The 16,357-nt window shown below is 50.1% G+C and overlaps 1 protein-coding gene across 1 annotated transcript in view; it reads left to right on the top strand.

Moving 5' to 3' along the window:
• Nucleotides 1-3,771: 3,771 nt before the first annotated feature.
• GALNT14 (polypeptide N-acetylgalactosaminyltransferase 14) overlaps nt 3,772-16,357 on the top strand; it is a 92,506-nt gene continuing 79,920 nt past the window's right edge. Inside the window, exon 1 of the mRNA XM_015623271.2 lies at nt 3,772-4,071. Coding sequence (XP_015478757.1) covers nt 3,943-4,071 — 129 coding nt within the window. The 5' untranslated portion in view covers nt 3,772-3,942. The remainder of the gene's footprint in view (nt 4,072-16,357) is intronic.

Raw genomic sequence — 16,357 nt, 5'->3', positions numbered from 1 at the left:
ATGGTGCTGAGTCATCTCTGGGAGCAGGCTGGGGCTGTGGGGTGGTGCTGGGCTGGGGCATGTGCTGGCTTGCTGTCCTGGAGCCTCTGCACCCAGGCTGGCACCTCCTCTGCTGGTGACGAGGGACAGCTGGGCTCCTGCTGAAACACGCCAGGGCTCAGCTCTTGCCAAAACAGCTATTTGGGAGCGGCTTGCTGTGCTCACCCTCCTCTTCTGGCCCTGTCCTCGGCATGGTTAAATTCAGTAAGTGTAGCACACCCTCTGCCAGGGCTGGGAGAGAAGCTTCTGAATGAGCTTCTTCCCTGGAGCCTGGAGCAGGCACCACAGAGGCACCACTAACCCCTGAATGAAATCCAGCACCCTGTATAACCACGTATTGCCATGCTGACCCTTTCAAACACTGATCTCTTGTTTTTTTGCAAACACAGTCTTTCTGATACATGTGCTACTGCAAGCAGCACCTCTTTTTGGGGAGGGTGCACTGCCATGAACAGCACTGAGTGCTGGGCTACTGACTGAACCAGATCCTCCGCTGGCAGTGTTCTTCTGTCCTACAAGCCCCTTTCAATACAGAGCTTAGTGGGGCTCCTCCATCTTACAATAACCTCTTGTGTGAAGTTGAGACTCCACAGTATCCCCAAGTTTGGCGGTAGGTTTTGATCCTTTCCTCTGATCACTTCTTGGCTGTATCTGTTTAAGTCCCTTTTAACTTTCTGAGAAAAAAAACCTGCAAAGTATTTGTGATCCTTTTGGAAAAGAAACACTCTGTGAACGGAATCTCAGATGTGAACTGAACTCAAACCCAAAAGTATTCCTAGTAAAAACTGCACTGAAGCAGTGTCCAGCTGGTTTGTAGACCCAGTGAGATTAGATTCCCTTGAAATGTGCTTTACAGATGCCCTTGAAACAGAAAGGAAAGCTACTCTCCCCTTCCACCCATTCCATAAGGACCCTGAAGGGCCATCGTCTGAAGCTGTGATTGTGAAGAGTCCCCCTCCCACTCAGAAATCAGGTCCTATTCTTGCTTTCACGAAACAATCACTATCATCAGCTTTTCAATGCTGATACCAACAAATGCCAGCTACCCATTTCCTAAACTGTTTTTCTGTCTCTGGCTGTACTGCCTGTAAATTTTGCTGTGTTGGAAATAGGTAATATGTTACGGACCTCACTTGTGAAGGAGCTGAGATTGGCAGATGAAAAATTAGAAGAAATGGGAAAGATACGGGTCAATAATACAACAGAAGATTTTTTTTTATTGCCATGTTTTTAATGGAATTGCAGTAGGATTTTTATACAAGTCTCTAAAAGTCTACGATTTCAAATAATTCTGAACCTCTAGATTTGTATTCTTGCCTTATTCTTGTTTAAATAGCTGTTACCATCATCTGCTTGATATATTATCTGTTCCAGCATACAGGCACACTGTCAGGAGGAATATACTTCCTTGGCAACTACGTATTGTTAGAGCTCCTTGAGTCTCCTGCATCCACACGGGACACCTGCACAGATGGTGGATTTGTACAGTGTCCCCTCCTAGCTGGAGTAGAAGCAGTGCCAGTGGGGAAGCATCGGGCCTTTGCCTCTTCTCTGCCGGGCACGGCGAGTTATCCATCACAGCACCGAGCCCTGCCAGTGAAGCTTTCCCTCAGCAGAGGGAGTTGTTTCTCAAGGTAATAAGAAAGCATTATCTGATTGCATTTTTGTCAGGTATGTCCTATTTATTACCTTACCTGTAATCTAATTTGTAATGTATTTCCTTGATATTTTCTATACTTCCCCTCTGTATTTTGCAATAGCTTCCCCTGAAAGTCTGACCTACAAAAAAGACAAGGTTTTTAATCCAGCTTTGAATGATAACACCCCTCCAGGTGCCTTTATCTGGAAAAACTCTCCTTGCACAGAGGGAGGTCTGTTAGAAAAAACTCAGCACCCTCTGAAAATGTATTGAGGGAACACTGTTTAAGAGCAGCCAAGGTCACTTTGTCCCAGGCAGGAAAACACACATGGCTATTTTCTACTTGTGGCAAGGTGATCTTTTTGGTCAGGAAGCCATTCCTGATCCAAAGGAGGTACGTGAGAGCTAGCAACCAGTCTGTCCCAACAGCAGGGATGAGCAAAAGGCAAGAAAACAACTATAAGCCATGTAAAAACTACCACTGATGTGCCTCAGCTACTGAAAGCTGCTCAGGTGTTTTACCTTGGCTGTCAGGAAAAAGCGTAAGGCAACAGTTTGGGGAGAGAGCAGTACCTGTAGGTCCCAACTAAATTGGGCAGAGATGAAGTGTGATGGTCCAGTTACCCTGAATGTGGGGCTGAGGAAGGTTAATTGGTGTGGCAAATGATGCACACCATGGGAACAGGTTGCATTTTCAGGTTGGTGTGGGCTTCCCATGTGACATCAGGTTGGTGGCTCACCAGGGCATTGAGGGCTTTCTGCCCTCTTCCCACCTCGTTAGTTCTGCTCCTGCCTGGCTGTAAAATAAAGTTCAAACTAACTGCCTGCTGGACCTAGATTTCCTCATTCTGGTAAAGGTGTTTCAAAGTCACACGGCTTTAAAACAAAGAGAGAGAAATGTCCCTTTTTGTGGATGCTAATGAAATTTTTATCTGGGCATCTTTCTGTGAATGTTGGGCCTGAGAGGCATGGATTATGTTAGGGAGAAGGGCTTATTGAGCCCTGGAAATAAATCAGAGGAGGACAGAGGATGAAGATTGCAAATGATAAATTAGTAAGTGACAGAAAACAACTGCAGGAAATAATAAAGCCAGGAGGAGTGTGTGGGAAATGCATAGGAGAGGTTGTTTACAACATGTGCATCGGACTTTCCAGCATTTGACATCTTATCTCTATTTCATTCCATATGTTACTTTATGCATAGATTCCTGTTTTTATGGGGTTTGTTCTATAGTTCTATAGTTTTTGTACTAACATGAATGACTCACATCTGCTCCAATACTTAATTTATTCTCTAATGTCTTCTGCAAAGGTTTGCGCAGCTCATGTAATACTTGTCAGTGGCAAGATCGGAAGAGCAGCGTCAGGCGAGCAGGGATAGCTGGGTGAGACAGCTCTTTTCTGGAGTCCTATTCTGTAGTTGTGTTAGTTTTTTTTCCCTCTCAGCAAGGTCTGTAATTCCCACTTTGGCTGTGCTGGGGCTGCGTGTAGAGCCAGCAAGGAACACCCCATGGGACAAGGATGACGGCTGAGGGCCATCCTTGCAGGACCATGGCCTGGCATTAAGCTGCTGCTGGAATACCAACAGCTGATGATTATGATTTTATTTTTTACGTGTTCTTGACAGCTCTAGAGACACACATCTTCTCTTCCAAATCCAGTAATTAAATTCCACCTACCTGAATTCCCCCTGCTGTTTCAATTGGTTAAATTAATCTTCCCATCATGTCTGAGCCTCCTCTGTGTGTTGTTGAACGGTGGCCTCCTCTCGCCCCGGAGTCGGGCGGGGACCGGGACCGACCCGGGCCAAACTCGCAGCGGCGCTGCCCAGCCCCGCGCATCCCTCCGCGGGCAGGTGCCCCGCACTCCCTCACGGAGGCAGGACAGAGGGATGGGCGTCCCCGGTTACGCGCAGACACCCCCGCACCCCTCGGTGTCCCCGTCCCCGGGGCTGCCTCCCGGCCGGCGCGGAGCGGGCAGGGCAGGAGCTCCCCGGGGACCAGCCCGGCTGCCTGCCCGCTGCACCTTTCCCCGGCTGGAGCTCCGGCTCCAGCCCCCCTCCTCCCGGCGCCTCCTCCTCCCGTTCCTCCTCCCCTCCCCTCCCCTGCAGAGCATGTACAGCCCGGGACTCGCTTCGCCGGCTTCGAGGCGGGCGGGCGAGACCCTCCGAGCCGCCAGTCCCGCTCCCGCTGCCCCCCGAGCCGCCCGCGGCTCCCCCCCAGCGCCTCCCGGTGCCCCCGCCGGACTTTTCCCTCCTGCCGAGGATGAGGCGGCCGACGCGGCGGCTGGCGCTGTCTCTGCTGGGGGTGCTCTGGCTCGCCGCCCTCCTCCTCTTCTTCTTCGGGGCGCGGAGGAAGTTGGAGGCGGCGGAGCCCGAGGGACACACGCCGGAGGTAAGGAAGGGGCGGCGGGGCCGCGGCTGCTCCGGCGGGACTTGGGCGCGATGCCGCCGCCGCCCGGGGAAGTTCCCGGCGGGTTTCGGGCCCCCCACCCCTTCGCGTTCCCTCTCAAGTTTGGTACCGGACCTGTGCCTTTGCAGGGGGGGGAAGGGGGGCGGGCACTGGGGCCCTTTCCGTACTCCCCGGTCTTGATTTCCCCCCTCCGCTCGGTCTCGGACAGCGGCAGCCCCAGCCGCCCCCTCTGCCCGGCTTCACCGGGGGCTGCGGCCGTCGGGGCTGCCCCGGCCGCGGGTGCTGCCGGCGGTACCGACCCTTGGTCCCGCCGCCGACTTGGAGCATCCCAGGCTCCCGGCCCTGGGAGCGGGGGGACCGGTGCATCCCAAGGAAACGAAACGCGTGTTTCGTATCACGGCTGGGGGACCGGCGACTCCTTTCCCCCGTGGGTTCACGCCGTGCTCCCGAGCTGTGCTCTAAAGGAGGAGCAAGGGCTCGAATCTGTCCGGGCTGCGGCCATAGGGGAGCGGACTTGGCTGGTCCGTGTTTGGCGTACGCGGGCTGGGCGAGCCCGGTTGAAGCGCGGGGGCTTTTCGCGGCTGGTTGTGGTGGAAGAGCAGGCACAGGCAGGATGCTGGTGCTGGGAGGAGGGTGCCCGTGCAATCGCGCCTTTCTGTGTCCTCTTTGGATCCCCGGAGGGACAGCACGGCAGAGATGTGAGGTGCATCTCGCTCCGCACAGTGCAGTGAATCCGAGGAGTTTCAGTGCCCAAACGAAAAGCAGGGGAGATGAGAGCAGCTTCGGCTGAGCGGGGTCCCGTGTCCTCTCCTCGGCTGAGAGCGGCTGGGGCTTAGCCGAGGGTTAACTTTCCAAAGGACATGGATTAGATGCTGCTTAGCTGTACTGTTGTAAATCTTGAATTAATTAATCCGGGTTAGAGTCCAGCTCCTGAAAATACACCGAGATTAGGGTTATTGTGGCAGAGGGAGGAGGGAGTGAGCCCTCAGCCCCTTTTTTTGTATCGGTGACACCCAGCAGGGTTTGGCCCACAGTATGTGACAGCTTTACTTGTTCGCCACATCTTTGGAGAGTCTCATATATGTGTCTGTCACCTCAGCAACTGAATTAACGACCTGATTGGGAAAAAAAAAAGTCAGAACTCATAAAGCTTACTTTGATTTTTTCATCCTGGGGAATTATTGGTTTTCCATGCTTTTTTAAATAAAAATGATTGAGGAGGTTTCTTCAGGCTTTTGTAAATCTTTCAATCCTAGAAGAAGGGAATGAATCTGTGTGACTTCAGGCCCCAAAAAGAAATAATTATCTATACACTTATTTATTTATTTAAGCTGGGGAAGCAATAAATAAGTCACTGAAAGAAGAGTTAGAAGACAAGAGCTTTCTTAACCATAGCTGTGCTTTGGTGTCAGAACTGTATTTTTAAAAATGGAAGAAAAAAGACCTCCCTCTGTCTGACGGGGGCTACTATAATCTCCTTGAAATGAAATGAACCTTGCTTCTCGTTTAGCACCAGCTGCTGCTGAATTGCTGCCATTTTGCAGCCCATTTTGACTTTCTGCTCCCATTCAAGGCTCCCCCCCACCTCTGGGTTTAGGTTGCTGATGCTGTTACAGGCTGGTCTTGGCTCCCGCAGCAGGTGAAGGGAACTTCTGCCACACAGAATCCGTCCCCACGTTTTGAAGCTTCTACTGCCAAGTTGCCATAACTCCAGAAATCTGACTGCTTAAATTGCCTCTCCTTCATTTATTCTGAATTTTCCATCCAAACAGTTGCATCCCCTTGAGACCCATAGAGTGCAGATTGTTTTTTATTTTTTAATGCACTGCATTTTTTGGCTTTGGAAACTGCTTTGGAGCAGTATGACTTATAAGCTGCTTATGAGCGTGGGGATGTGGTGTCACTTCAGTTAACACTTGTGAATGGCTGCAGAGCTGACTGGGGTACCAGAGACGGGACTGCTGGGGTCCAGAGTAGCCTCGTGCTGTGTCCTGTTGCCTTGGCCACTGGGACTGGCTGCCACTGCTGAGTACTTGAGCAGTTAAGGGTTGTCCTCCCAAATTCCTCCAGAAACAAGAGGAGGTGGTGGATTGCTAACAGCACCTCAAACATTGTTAGGCAGCTACAGAGGAGAAATGGAGCAAATCCACATCAACTTTGCTGGCAGCATTTTCCAACCTGTTCCCTTCCCCCATCTCTCCCGGTTGAGCTGTAGTTCTGTGGACATGGGCGCACCATGTATCGTGCCTCGTGTAGGTTTAACCTTTAGACCTTTCCAGTTAGGCTCCAGCTGGTTACGCTGCCTCCTGCCCCTGCCTGTCCCTGGCAGGGCTCCTGGCACACGTGGCTGCTGGAAGGCCACAGTGTCCGAGCTCCCTGGCTGCCTGTGGCACACTGGTGCCCTGCAAAGAGCCAACAGCAGAGCTCCTGCTCACAGAGCTGCTGCCCTTGGCTCCAGGGATGCCCATCAATCACTGTTATTTTGGTCTGCACCCTGCCCTCTGCTTTACTCTGAATCCTGACCCAGGTCCAGGCTGTGTTTCCCAAAGGAAGGTTTGTGATGTTTTTCTTGCAGCCAGAGGATCCTCTGTTGGGGTGGGCAGGGTCTCCAAGGGGCAGGCCTTTGGTGTGAGGGGTACGACGCAATCTTTGAGTCCTTCCTTTGCCCAAAACGCTGCTGGCTTGGCATCTCAAGGACCTGATGAAGGCAGGCATTCAGGGAAGGTGTTGCAGCAGTAGCTGAGCTTTCCCAAGCTGCTCATTCCCAAAAAGGTGGGTGCAGCAGTCTGTTGTAATTAACTTGGCTGCACCTTCCCCTGCAATCCATCTCTATGGATCTCGGTGCTGCCCAGTGGCAGGCAGGCACAAAGCCCCTCTTCTTGCCAGCCCTTGCTTCCCTTAATCCCTGTCACCGCCTTTCCCTCCTCCTCCCCCTCCTCTTCCTCCTCCCTGCTGCATGCAGCCGCTGGTGGTACATGCTGGGGCAGCAGGAGCAGGTTGAGGCTGGATTTTAGGGTGTGGGACTCCCTCCGAGCCTGGAGGTACAGCAGCTTCACAGGGCTAGTAGGATATGGAAGAAAAAAACTGGCCGTGTTTAGGACCGTGGAGTTGATCCTGGGACAACTTCGCTGGTCCCTCCGGTGCTGTTTTTACCGCTGTTGCTTGTCTCTTTTCCAAGGGGCAGATCAAGCCCTATTAGTGCCGTAAGTAACACTCACCCTTTCGCTGCCCTTTAAGCAGTCCTGTGATTTGGCAGGGAAGAGGAGCTGTAGCAAGGTGCCTGCCCTTGCCAGGGAGCTTTACCCGGCTCGGTGCCTGGTTAGTAGCCACGGGCTCAGCCTGCAGGCAGTCTGAGCTTGATGGATGGGGGTGTAAGGACACGGGGCTGGCTGGGGTCATGGATCAGCTGGGACTCATTGATGCCTCCTTCCTTCCCTGCCTTTGGCGGAGGGTTTCAAAACACTTTACAGGCTTTAATTAGTTGCAGCCTGTCTCCTTGTCCCAGCAGTTTTCCAGCTGGGTAAACCAGGACCTGGAGAGGCTAATTGAACTTTGGATCCTTCTGTCTCTGGTGGACTCTGGAGGAATTGGAATCGTTTTATCCTCTTGGAAAATCAGGCTGCCGGTGACCCACCTGAAGTCACCCAGGGAGGCAGTGGTGGGGCTTGGCATGTGCTCCAGTAATCTGGGCTCATGGCCCCATGCTACTGCCTGGCATCTCCCCTGCTTCTCCTCTGATCCATCCCACTGCTCTGCTTTGAGGGGGGGGGACATCTAAATTAATAACTTAATTACATTAAGGAATAATGAGGGGAACTGATATGCGGGATTAATTACAAGCAAAATCCCAAATTAATTGTGAGGAGTACTTGTAGCTGGCTCTGCAGCAATGCTTTGCTGGTGTGCTGGCTCCTGTTTCCTGTGCCAGGCTGTGGCTGTGTGGCCCTGGGGGATGCTAATGAGGGAACAGGAGATGAGTAGGTGAGTGACAAGCCCTTGGTGGTCTCACTTCCTGCACCTGTATCAGACTACAGTGGCTGTATGGCAGAGCCCTGCAGCAGGGAAGGGTTTTCTGAGCTCCTGTGCTCTGGGCCAGCAGTATGTGCAGGAGGGGCAGGAAGATAGTCTTTGGTTTGGGATTTTATTTCCCTTCATTCCTTCCTGCATGCTAGCTTGCTCCTTTTGATGAATGGCTGAAGCACAGCTGACAGCCGCTGGAGGGAAAGCAGGTCTGTGACGGGCCTGAGTGCAGGAGAAAAGCTACAGAGGAAAAGTTTCCTTTATTAAAAATAGTGACCTGTTCTACTTGACTTGTACTGGTGTTTGCAATGCAACATCTCCTTTCTGAATGTGCTCAAATGCAGCTGGGGAATGGCTCCTGGGAGATGTGGAGGAGCTTGGCAGCCTCACTGCCTGCTCCAGGCATTCTGGGGTGCTCATCACCCTGCAGGGTTGGACCTCAGTGCAAAGGGGCCCTTGCCAGCTTTGTGTAAATAAATGTGCCTTGCACCAGCCTGTGCTTCCTTCTGCATCATTGCCATCTAGAAAGCCTCAGCACCTGGAGCTCAGCTGACAGTCTCCAGATATTAAATTCCTGTCAGTTTTATAGCAGCAGAGCCACTTAACAGATTAAAATAACTGTGTATCCTGCAAAAATTCAGATCTTGACAATTAAGGGATTGAAGTGGCAAAGCTGTTGGGAACCAAAAAAAAAAAAAAAGAGGCAGAGTGTTTAATACCCAGGAAGCTTGTATTGACTGGGACTTGGGACTTGGCTGGGGACATGGATAGGTCCAGGATGTGAGAGAAGGGGAAACTTATTTCATGCTTTGTTGGTGAAATCCCACTCTGAAATCTCTAGGAGCAAAACCAGGCTTTCTAGGATGTGCAGAGCTTTGTGAAGGAAGTGTGATGGAATCCAGTTCTTCTCTCTCTTGCTCGTGTGTTTAGTGCTAGATAAAACAGAAAGCCATGCCCAAGCTGCCCTCATCTGTGAGATCAGGCAGGACAGGTCTGGTGGAGCAGGGGTGAGGTGAGGAAGTCACCTCGGTGACAGCCAGCTGTGGACAAATGCTGAACAGCCTGCCTGGTGCACCTCGTTTAATTAACCTGCCCGCTGCACATTAAAGCGCTCCCTGGGATACCTGTGAAACAATAATCAGTCAATGAAAACCCTCCTAATTTTTCACTGGTAATTGCAGTGAATGAATTTTGCCTCCATTACATTCTGGTGGAGCTCTGTGTTGCAGCTGTGACGGATGGGGGCATAAATATTGATTGAACAAGACCTGTTTGCTTTGCAAAACAGTGAGCATTGGAATGTACAGGTGCCTTTCTTAGCTTGCTTTTAAAAGAAGTATCAGGGAGAGAAGGAGAGGAGGCAAGGATTCTGCTTCTCTCCTGGTAAGAGTATAAATAAATTTCTGTGCAGGTGGTATGTGTTTTGTTGACGAGAACTGTTGAGCACCAGAAGAAGAAAAATACTTTTTATTGTGCTCTGGAAGGATGAAAAGAATTGGAAGAGTCCTTCTGCTTCACTCTGAAGGGGTGCTGGGAGGTGGTGATGCTCTGAGGGTGGGTTTAGCCCAGGAGTGTCACGGTTTCTCTTGTAAACCGCTTCTCCTGTCAAGGTCCCTGTGGAGCACCCTGCACGTGGAATTGCTCCAGGCCGCAGCATCCCTCTCCAGCTGGTGTGACATGGTGTGGCATCATCCTCTCCTAGGTAACAGGGAAGGGCTCTCAAGCCCCTGCTGCTGCTGCTGGGTTTTTAGGTGGACTCAGCTCTGGCTCACAGCCTGGAACCCTTGGTAGCCTTTAGGGGTGGGCTTGACAAAAGTCCTACTTTTGAGTGTGAGAGTCTTCAAAATCAGCTCTGTGTCTGGATACCAAGGCTTCAGAGACACAGCACATCTGTTGAAGTGTCTCCATGCTTGAGAAAGATGTTGACTATCAGGGAAGATGTTTTTTCCTATTCTTTCACCACCTCAGATATGCACAGTTGAATTGTTTACTCAAAAACTCCTTGTTTTCTCCTCGCTCTTCCTTTCCTTGTTAAGAAAGCATCATCCTGATTTATTTTGATGGGCTCATGGCCCAGGGCTTGTCTTGGCTGGGTTTACTTCTTGCTCTGCCGAGACCTCTCTTGTCTCTGGCTCTGCAACTTGACCTGTGCCTCTCCTCGGGCAGGGGATTCTGCACATGGGATGGCTGCAGGGTGGGAGCTATAAATGGGAATGCTATGCCTGGGGAAGGCAGGTCCAGGGAGCATTTTATGGTACTGTGTCTAGAGATTTTCCGTGCCTCCTGAAACTGAGAGGTTGGTTGTGTGTGTAGAGACCAGAGCAGAGCGTGGAGGGCACACTGCTGGGCCTGCTGTGGCTCTGCAGGTGTGAGCTGGGTGAGCTCCAGCATGGGAAGGGCACTGCCAGGAGATGCAGCCTTGCAAATAACGCTGTCTTGTGATCCCTCATGAATGCAGGTGCAGGGTTACTGTCCCAAGTTGACAAATCTCTGTGAAGCTGGATACTGGGGTTCTGTGTGCCCAGTGTTTTTCTTGGGTCCATGGATGCGGGTGTTCTGTGTGCACAGCTCGCAGGATGCCGCTTTGGGACCTCTGGGTGTGTTCTCTGTGCTGTAATCTTTTTGCCAGTGGGAAAAGCAATCTTGGAAGAAGTTGTGGAAATGCAAAAGCAACGTACTCCGCCTGGGAGAGTCTCATCTGTGAGGGCAGGCCAGCATTTGGTGCAATAAAACCAATTAAGGGGAATGTATCTATGGAGAAAGCAGAAGTAGGATCTGTTTAAGGGAGACGTTTGCGTGAAGGAGTAATTACGTGCAGCCTAACGACAAAGGGTGCAGCGGATTGACTATTAATTGGAGTAGCAGGAGCAGGAGATTGCTGGCGTTAGCTGTGTGTTTCTTGCTGGCTTCCTCCTGTTTAAAGAAGGAAGGGGTGAGGAGCAGATGATGGGGGGGAGTTTGCTCTCAATCCACTTTCCCGTGCAATGAAAAAGCCATTTCTCCCCCTTTCTCTCACTGCAAAATGTTCAGATTTTGCCAGCAACACTTAGTGCAGTTGCTTACTAAGCTGCAATTAAATTGATTTCCCACCCTCTTTACCCTTTTTGGTTCCAGAATCTCAGCAGGAATCAATGCTACGGGAAGAGTAAGCCAAGGAGGAGGTCTTGAGCCCCATCTTCTGCTCATCTAAATCAGTATTGCTCCACTCTTCATATGTATTTCCAGAGGAGCTGGGAAAGCGAGCCTGCCTAGGTGTAGGTTTTCCCATATAGCTGCTGCTGCGGTGGGAAGGGCAGCTCTAGGTCAGCCTGGATCAGTCTATAGGGTACCTGGAAAGCCTCCTGCTGTGGGATGGACATTGGGTGTCCTGGGAGTGTCTGGGGCTCTGGGTGCCAGTGGCACAAAGTTGCTGGGGGAGCAGGAGGAAGGTTTCTCATCCTTAACATGTGCCTTTGGAAAATGATCGGTGGTGACAAGTTCAGCAAGAGTTCACCCCTTTGTTCATGGAGGCATCATTAGTTGTACTAATAGTTTGTCTCAACCCTGCTGTTTGGAGGCCCCTTGTAGAGCCCTGGATAGCCCTTCCTTCAGCCCAAGGGAGTGAGAGGTCTGGTGGTCCTTTGTGGGTCATTGGAGAGGTGTTTGAATAAGGAACAATGTGCCAGTGTCACTTCTCCACGGGGGGACAAGGTGACATGCTGGATGGGGGACTGTCCCCAGACAGCAGGTGCACAATTGGGTGCTGGCACTGGGAGGGTGTGGCAGGGTTTGTGTCCCCCACCAAGCCCTGCCTTGCCACACCTAGGCAGAAAATAATGATGATTTACTGCAAAGTAGCTCGAGCTCCGGCTTTGTGATATTATTTGGAGGAACAAGTGAGCTAATGATTGCATCTCATCTCAGAAAGTACTGTGGGAAGTGCAGTGCCAGGAGAGAATTGATTCAGAAGCAAAACAGGTTCATTTTCAGGCTGAAAGCTGAAAGACAAGGGAAAGAGAGATTCTCCTTTATTTGTTTAATATTTATTTTTATTTTTTTTTAATTTTTGGGTTTTTTCACTTAATCTCAAGTGAAACTGAGGGTCTTAGCCTTTCCCTCCTTGGTTTTCTCGTGGAAATACCAGCAATAAACCTGATTGGAAAGTGATGTGAGGAGAGCAGGGTTCATGCGGTGCAAAAACAAATGAGCTATGAAATCACCCTCTATTCTCTAAACATTATTCACAGAGCCAGGAGAATTGAGACGGATGATTCTTTTTCTTTCGAAGCCACTGAAGGAGTAAGTCCAAAGGATGTGATTTGGCCAATGCCAGGAGAGAAAGGCTGCTTTGTCCTGGCTTTCCAAATAGCTTTGCCTGCATTTAGACACACACCATTTCCTCCTCAAGGACCACCGTCAGCATCCGCCAGTTACAACCACACCTCATAACCCATTATGGAGACACACGGCTCACAAATAAGACATGAATATGTTCAGTGGTGCAGGCCTTGGCTGGATGGAGTTTGTGCACATCTTTCCTTGCTTGTGTGTTGAATTTTTAGTTGCTTGTTGTTCGGTGAGATGGAGAAAAGATGAGAAGGAGGAGTTACAAGTGTGAGCAGACTCCTTTTCAATGGCTGGCTTAGTTGTTCTTACAATACAGTGATTTAAAAAAAAAATAAAAAATATTTAATTGGAGTGTTTTCATCTGGGTCTAGGTAATCTGCTTTACCCAATGGGTTGATGCAGGATCGTTCAGGATGGAATAATATCCTCCGATATCCTTTTGTATCTGCCTTGGAGGATGTTTGGGATGCAACCCTTTGCACTTTGACCTTGCCTAGATGAAATGCGAAACTCAGGGTCTTGGTTGGGGTAGGTGCATGTTTTTTCTGGTGAGGTGGACAGTGGGAAGACACTGGGAGCTGCTGGAGGTGGTGTGTGGGAGCCAAGCTGGGAAGGAGACTTGTGTAGCATTGTCCTCCCTTCAATAGGAATGGAGCTGGATGGAGAAGGAGCAAGAAGGAGTTGCAGCATTCATAACGCCCATTGCATTTTCCTGGTGCCATAATACAGTGTAATTTGGAGAGAGGCAGACTCAGACATGCATTACCCAGCCATCTGCTGCTACCACTGGGATCCAAATGGATGAATATACACATAGTGCTTGGAGTTAAACCATGTACGATGTGTAGGCTGCATATGGCTTGTTCTTGGTGGTACAGCAAAACCCTTTGTGAAGATATGTACTGCCCTCCCATCCTGCAGGAAGATCTCTGGTTTAAGTCTCCTCAGAGAGAAACAAGCCAACCCCTGGCAGCTCTTGGGGATGTACCCTCAGCACAGCAGTGTGCTGGCAGCCATGTCTGCTAGCCATGGCATGAGAGGAGCTGATTCTGGGGTTGAAACCCCTTGCAGCGGTGATGTGTGAAGGGTTTGGTCAGGAGCACTAAAAATGGTGAGAAAGTGAAATATCTGAAATTTGAAATTAGACTTGCAAGTGGCAAAAAAGGGAATCAAATGAAGAGAAAAGTGTTACGTTGCCTGGTGACATGGCCTGTGTTACCTGGGCGTGGATGTGTCTCCTCAGCAGGGACCTCCCCTGGATGCACCTGTGCACTCAGGAAACACAAGGTTTCCAAAAGTCAAACAAAATATAAACACAATCTACCTTGTGAGGTGAGAGTGAGTTCCAGGAGGCATCTGAATGCAGGGATAGGTCGTTCAGATGTTCTTCACCTGAGGCACCACAAGATTCAACAAGGTGAGGACACCTTCCCTCCTGAAGGCAATGCCGGCAAAGGAAAGTCAGTTTCAATTTGGCCTTTGCAGATAGAAGCTCTTCTCTCATGGTGGGGAACAGCAGGAAATCGTGTTGGTGCTTAAGGGCACCAGCTGCTGGGAGGTGGAGGGCAGCCAGCCTTCCTCAGCAGACACAAGGGGTGTTCTGTAAAATGGGATTTCTTTGCTCTTGGTGCCTTACTGCATCCTTGGGAGTGCAACTCCTGCTGCCATCATCGTGGCCAAATCCTGACTCTGTGAATGAAAGAGAAGTTTGATTCACAGAAGTGAAGCACATCTCTGCTGCGTAACAAAACCTTTGCACATCTTCTGTTTACCCAGAGCATTGTGCTGGCACGGCAGCCGTAGCACTGGGGCAGAGCTGGTGCAGCAGCAGGTGCAGGTCCAGCATGGGGATTTGCCCATGTGATAGCTGGAAATTAACTCATTAAATAAAGCAATTTGCACCTTTTAATCTCAGTGATTCCTGCATGTGGGCACCTGTATTTAGGAGAGGAGCTTATTCTGCTTCAATTAATATTATATCAGTATAAGCTGAATAATTAAAGGTGTGAATGAAAGGCTGGGTAGCTAATTCCCTTCCCTCTGGTGCACAGGCTGCACTGAGGTAACCTGGGAGAGGGAGCTCCTGGCAGTGCAGATGTTAGTCCAGCCAAAATAACCAAAAAGTTCTGAGTTTCTATATGTAAATATCAACTGGGATCAACAAAGTTTTGATGCTGATCTCCTCATATTGATCTTGGTTTGTGCACTGGCACCAGCTGTGTGTGTGTGGCTTTGGGCAGCCCAGCATTTCTCTGAATGCGGGCTTGGCTCTCAAGATGCTCTCCCCATCTTCAGGGAGAACCAGCAGCCATTACTGCATCTGAGAGATAAAGCAGATAAATTTCCACTTTTTTTTCCTTGTTTCCAGAAGCTGTGTTTCAAGTCTGTAAGCCAGGAGTGGCTGTGTTTCACAGGTGTTTCATTACAGTAAGATGTCGTAGATAACTGGCCATTTCTGCCTCAAAATCACAGGAAACTTTTCAGAACTGGATTAATACAGTGAAAGACTAAATGCTTTAAAAGTGTAAAACCTGAGGACATTTCTTCTTTGAGAACACACTAATGCTTGACCTAAAAAGTACGATATATCTCAAGTCCTGAGGCACAGCTAAACTCATGCCATGCTCAGAATTTCTTCTCCTCCCCCAGTAATCCTTTCCCAGTGCATCAGACAGGTACAGGAGATTAATTTTCTCAAGCTCTTAACGTTTGCTCCATGTTGTGAGGACCCAAATTCCACGAGAGGCTGGCTTTCGCTGAAGGAGGCTCTCAAGCCACCCAGTTCATCCCAGCGTGTGCTTAAGGGGTTTTTCCACGTGGGATTTGGTTTGGAGAGAACGTGTGGGGAAGCCAGCACTCTCTTTTCTGTAAGCAGGGCTGATTTCAGTGCTGTAAGGAGCGCGGGGAAGTTTGATAACCCAGCAGCATGGTTCAGTGCCTTCCCTAGTGCTGCCTGGCTGTGTTCTTGCAAGGAGCCACAGTGTGATTACAAGGGCTGTTAAATGCCCTTAATATTCACGCTGTTGGAGGGAGCATTACTCCTGCCGGCTCTGCTGTCTGTTGCTGTTTGCAGTAGCATCGCATTGATGATTAAATCACCAGTGCCGCAGTGAGTAGTGTGTGAGGCCCCTCCAGCCAGGAGATGCAGAGTTAAATCCCTCCGGTTTGTCCACTTTTTTTTTTTTCTTTTTTCTGTCTCTTAACATTTTTTTTAAGCAAACAAAGCACAGCAGAACAGTTTGGAGCCATGGAACAAGATGGGAAATGAGCCCCCTTGCAGAGAGGTTAAGAGAATAGGGCATGGACACTGTGAAGGGAAGGAGCTGGAGGGCTCAGGGCAGCCCATGTTTGATGCAACAGTGCTTTGCATGCTTCTTCTCATCCTCTACTTCTCAGGCATAGATGGGAGAAGCAGCAAACTGAATAATACATATTTTTGTAAATATACTGCTAAGTGCTTGGTGGTGCAGCAGAGTGGGGAGTGGCAGGGGGTGCTATGATTGTGGTGTGGGGAGGCTTTTGGCACTGAAACTAGGGGTTGTTTGTTGTGAGAGGGCCCTGTTGTATCCTAATCTCTCCTAGGTGCTCAGGGGAGCAGCTCCTACTTGGAGTTGGGTTTGGAGAGTGTTTGTTCCCCATCATGCCTGCACCACTGCCACAGCTGCTGTGTTTCTTTGTCTGGCACTGGGATGCAGCTATTTCTCCAACAAAGCCTTGTCCCTCATGTGCAGCCAGCATCAGCTGCCTCAGACAATCTTCAGTATGCCAGGTATTTTAGGGAAAAGAGCCAAAAGCAGATTCTTGGCACCCTGTTCCACTTGTTGGTCTGCTCTGCATCCCTCTCTGTCCCCCAGGGCTTTGTTCACACTTCCTTGTGTGCCATCCTGCCCAACCACAGGTATCGCATGCAGGTGGCTTGTCT

This window comes from Parus major, chromosome 3 (genome assembly GCF_001522545.3).
Source record: "Parus major isolate Abel chromosome 3, Parus_major1.1, whole genome shotgun sequence".
NCBI lineage: Eukaryota > Metazoa > Chordata > Aves > Passeriformes > Paridae > Parus > Parus major.
Note: the sequence above shows the minus strand (reverse complement) of the source record. Positions and strands in the feature narration are given on the sequence as shown.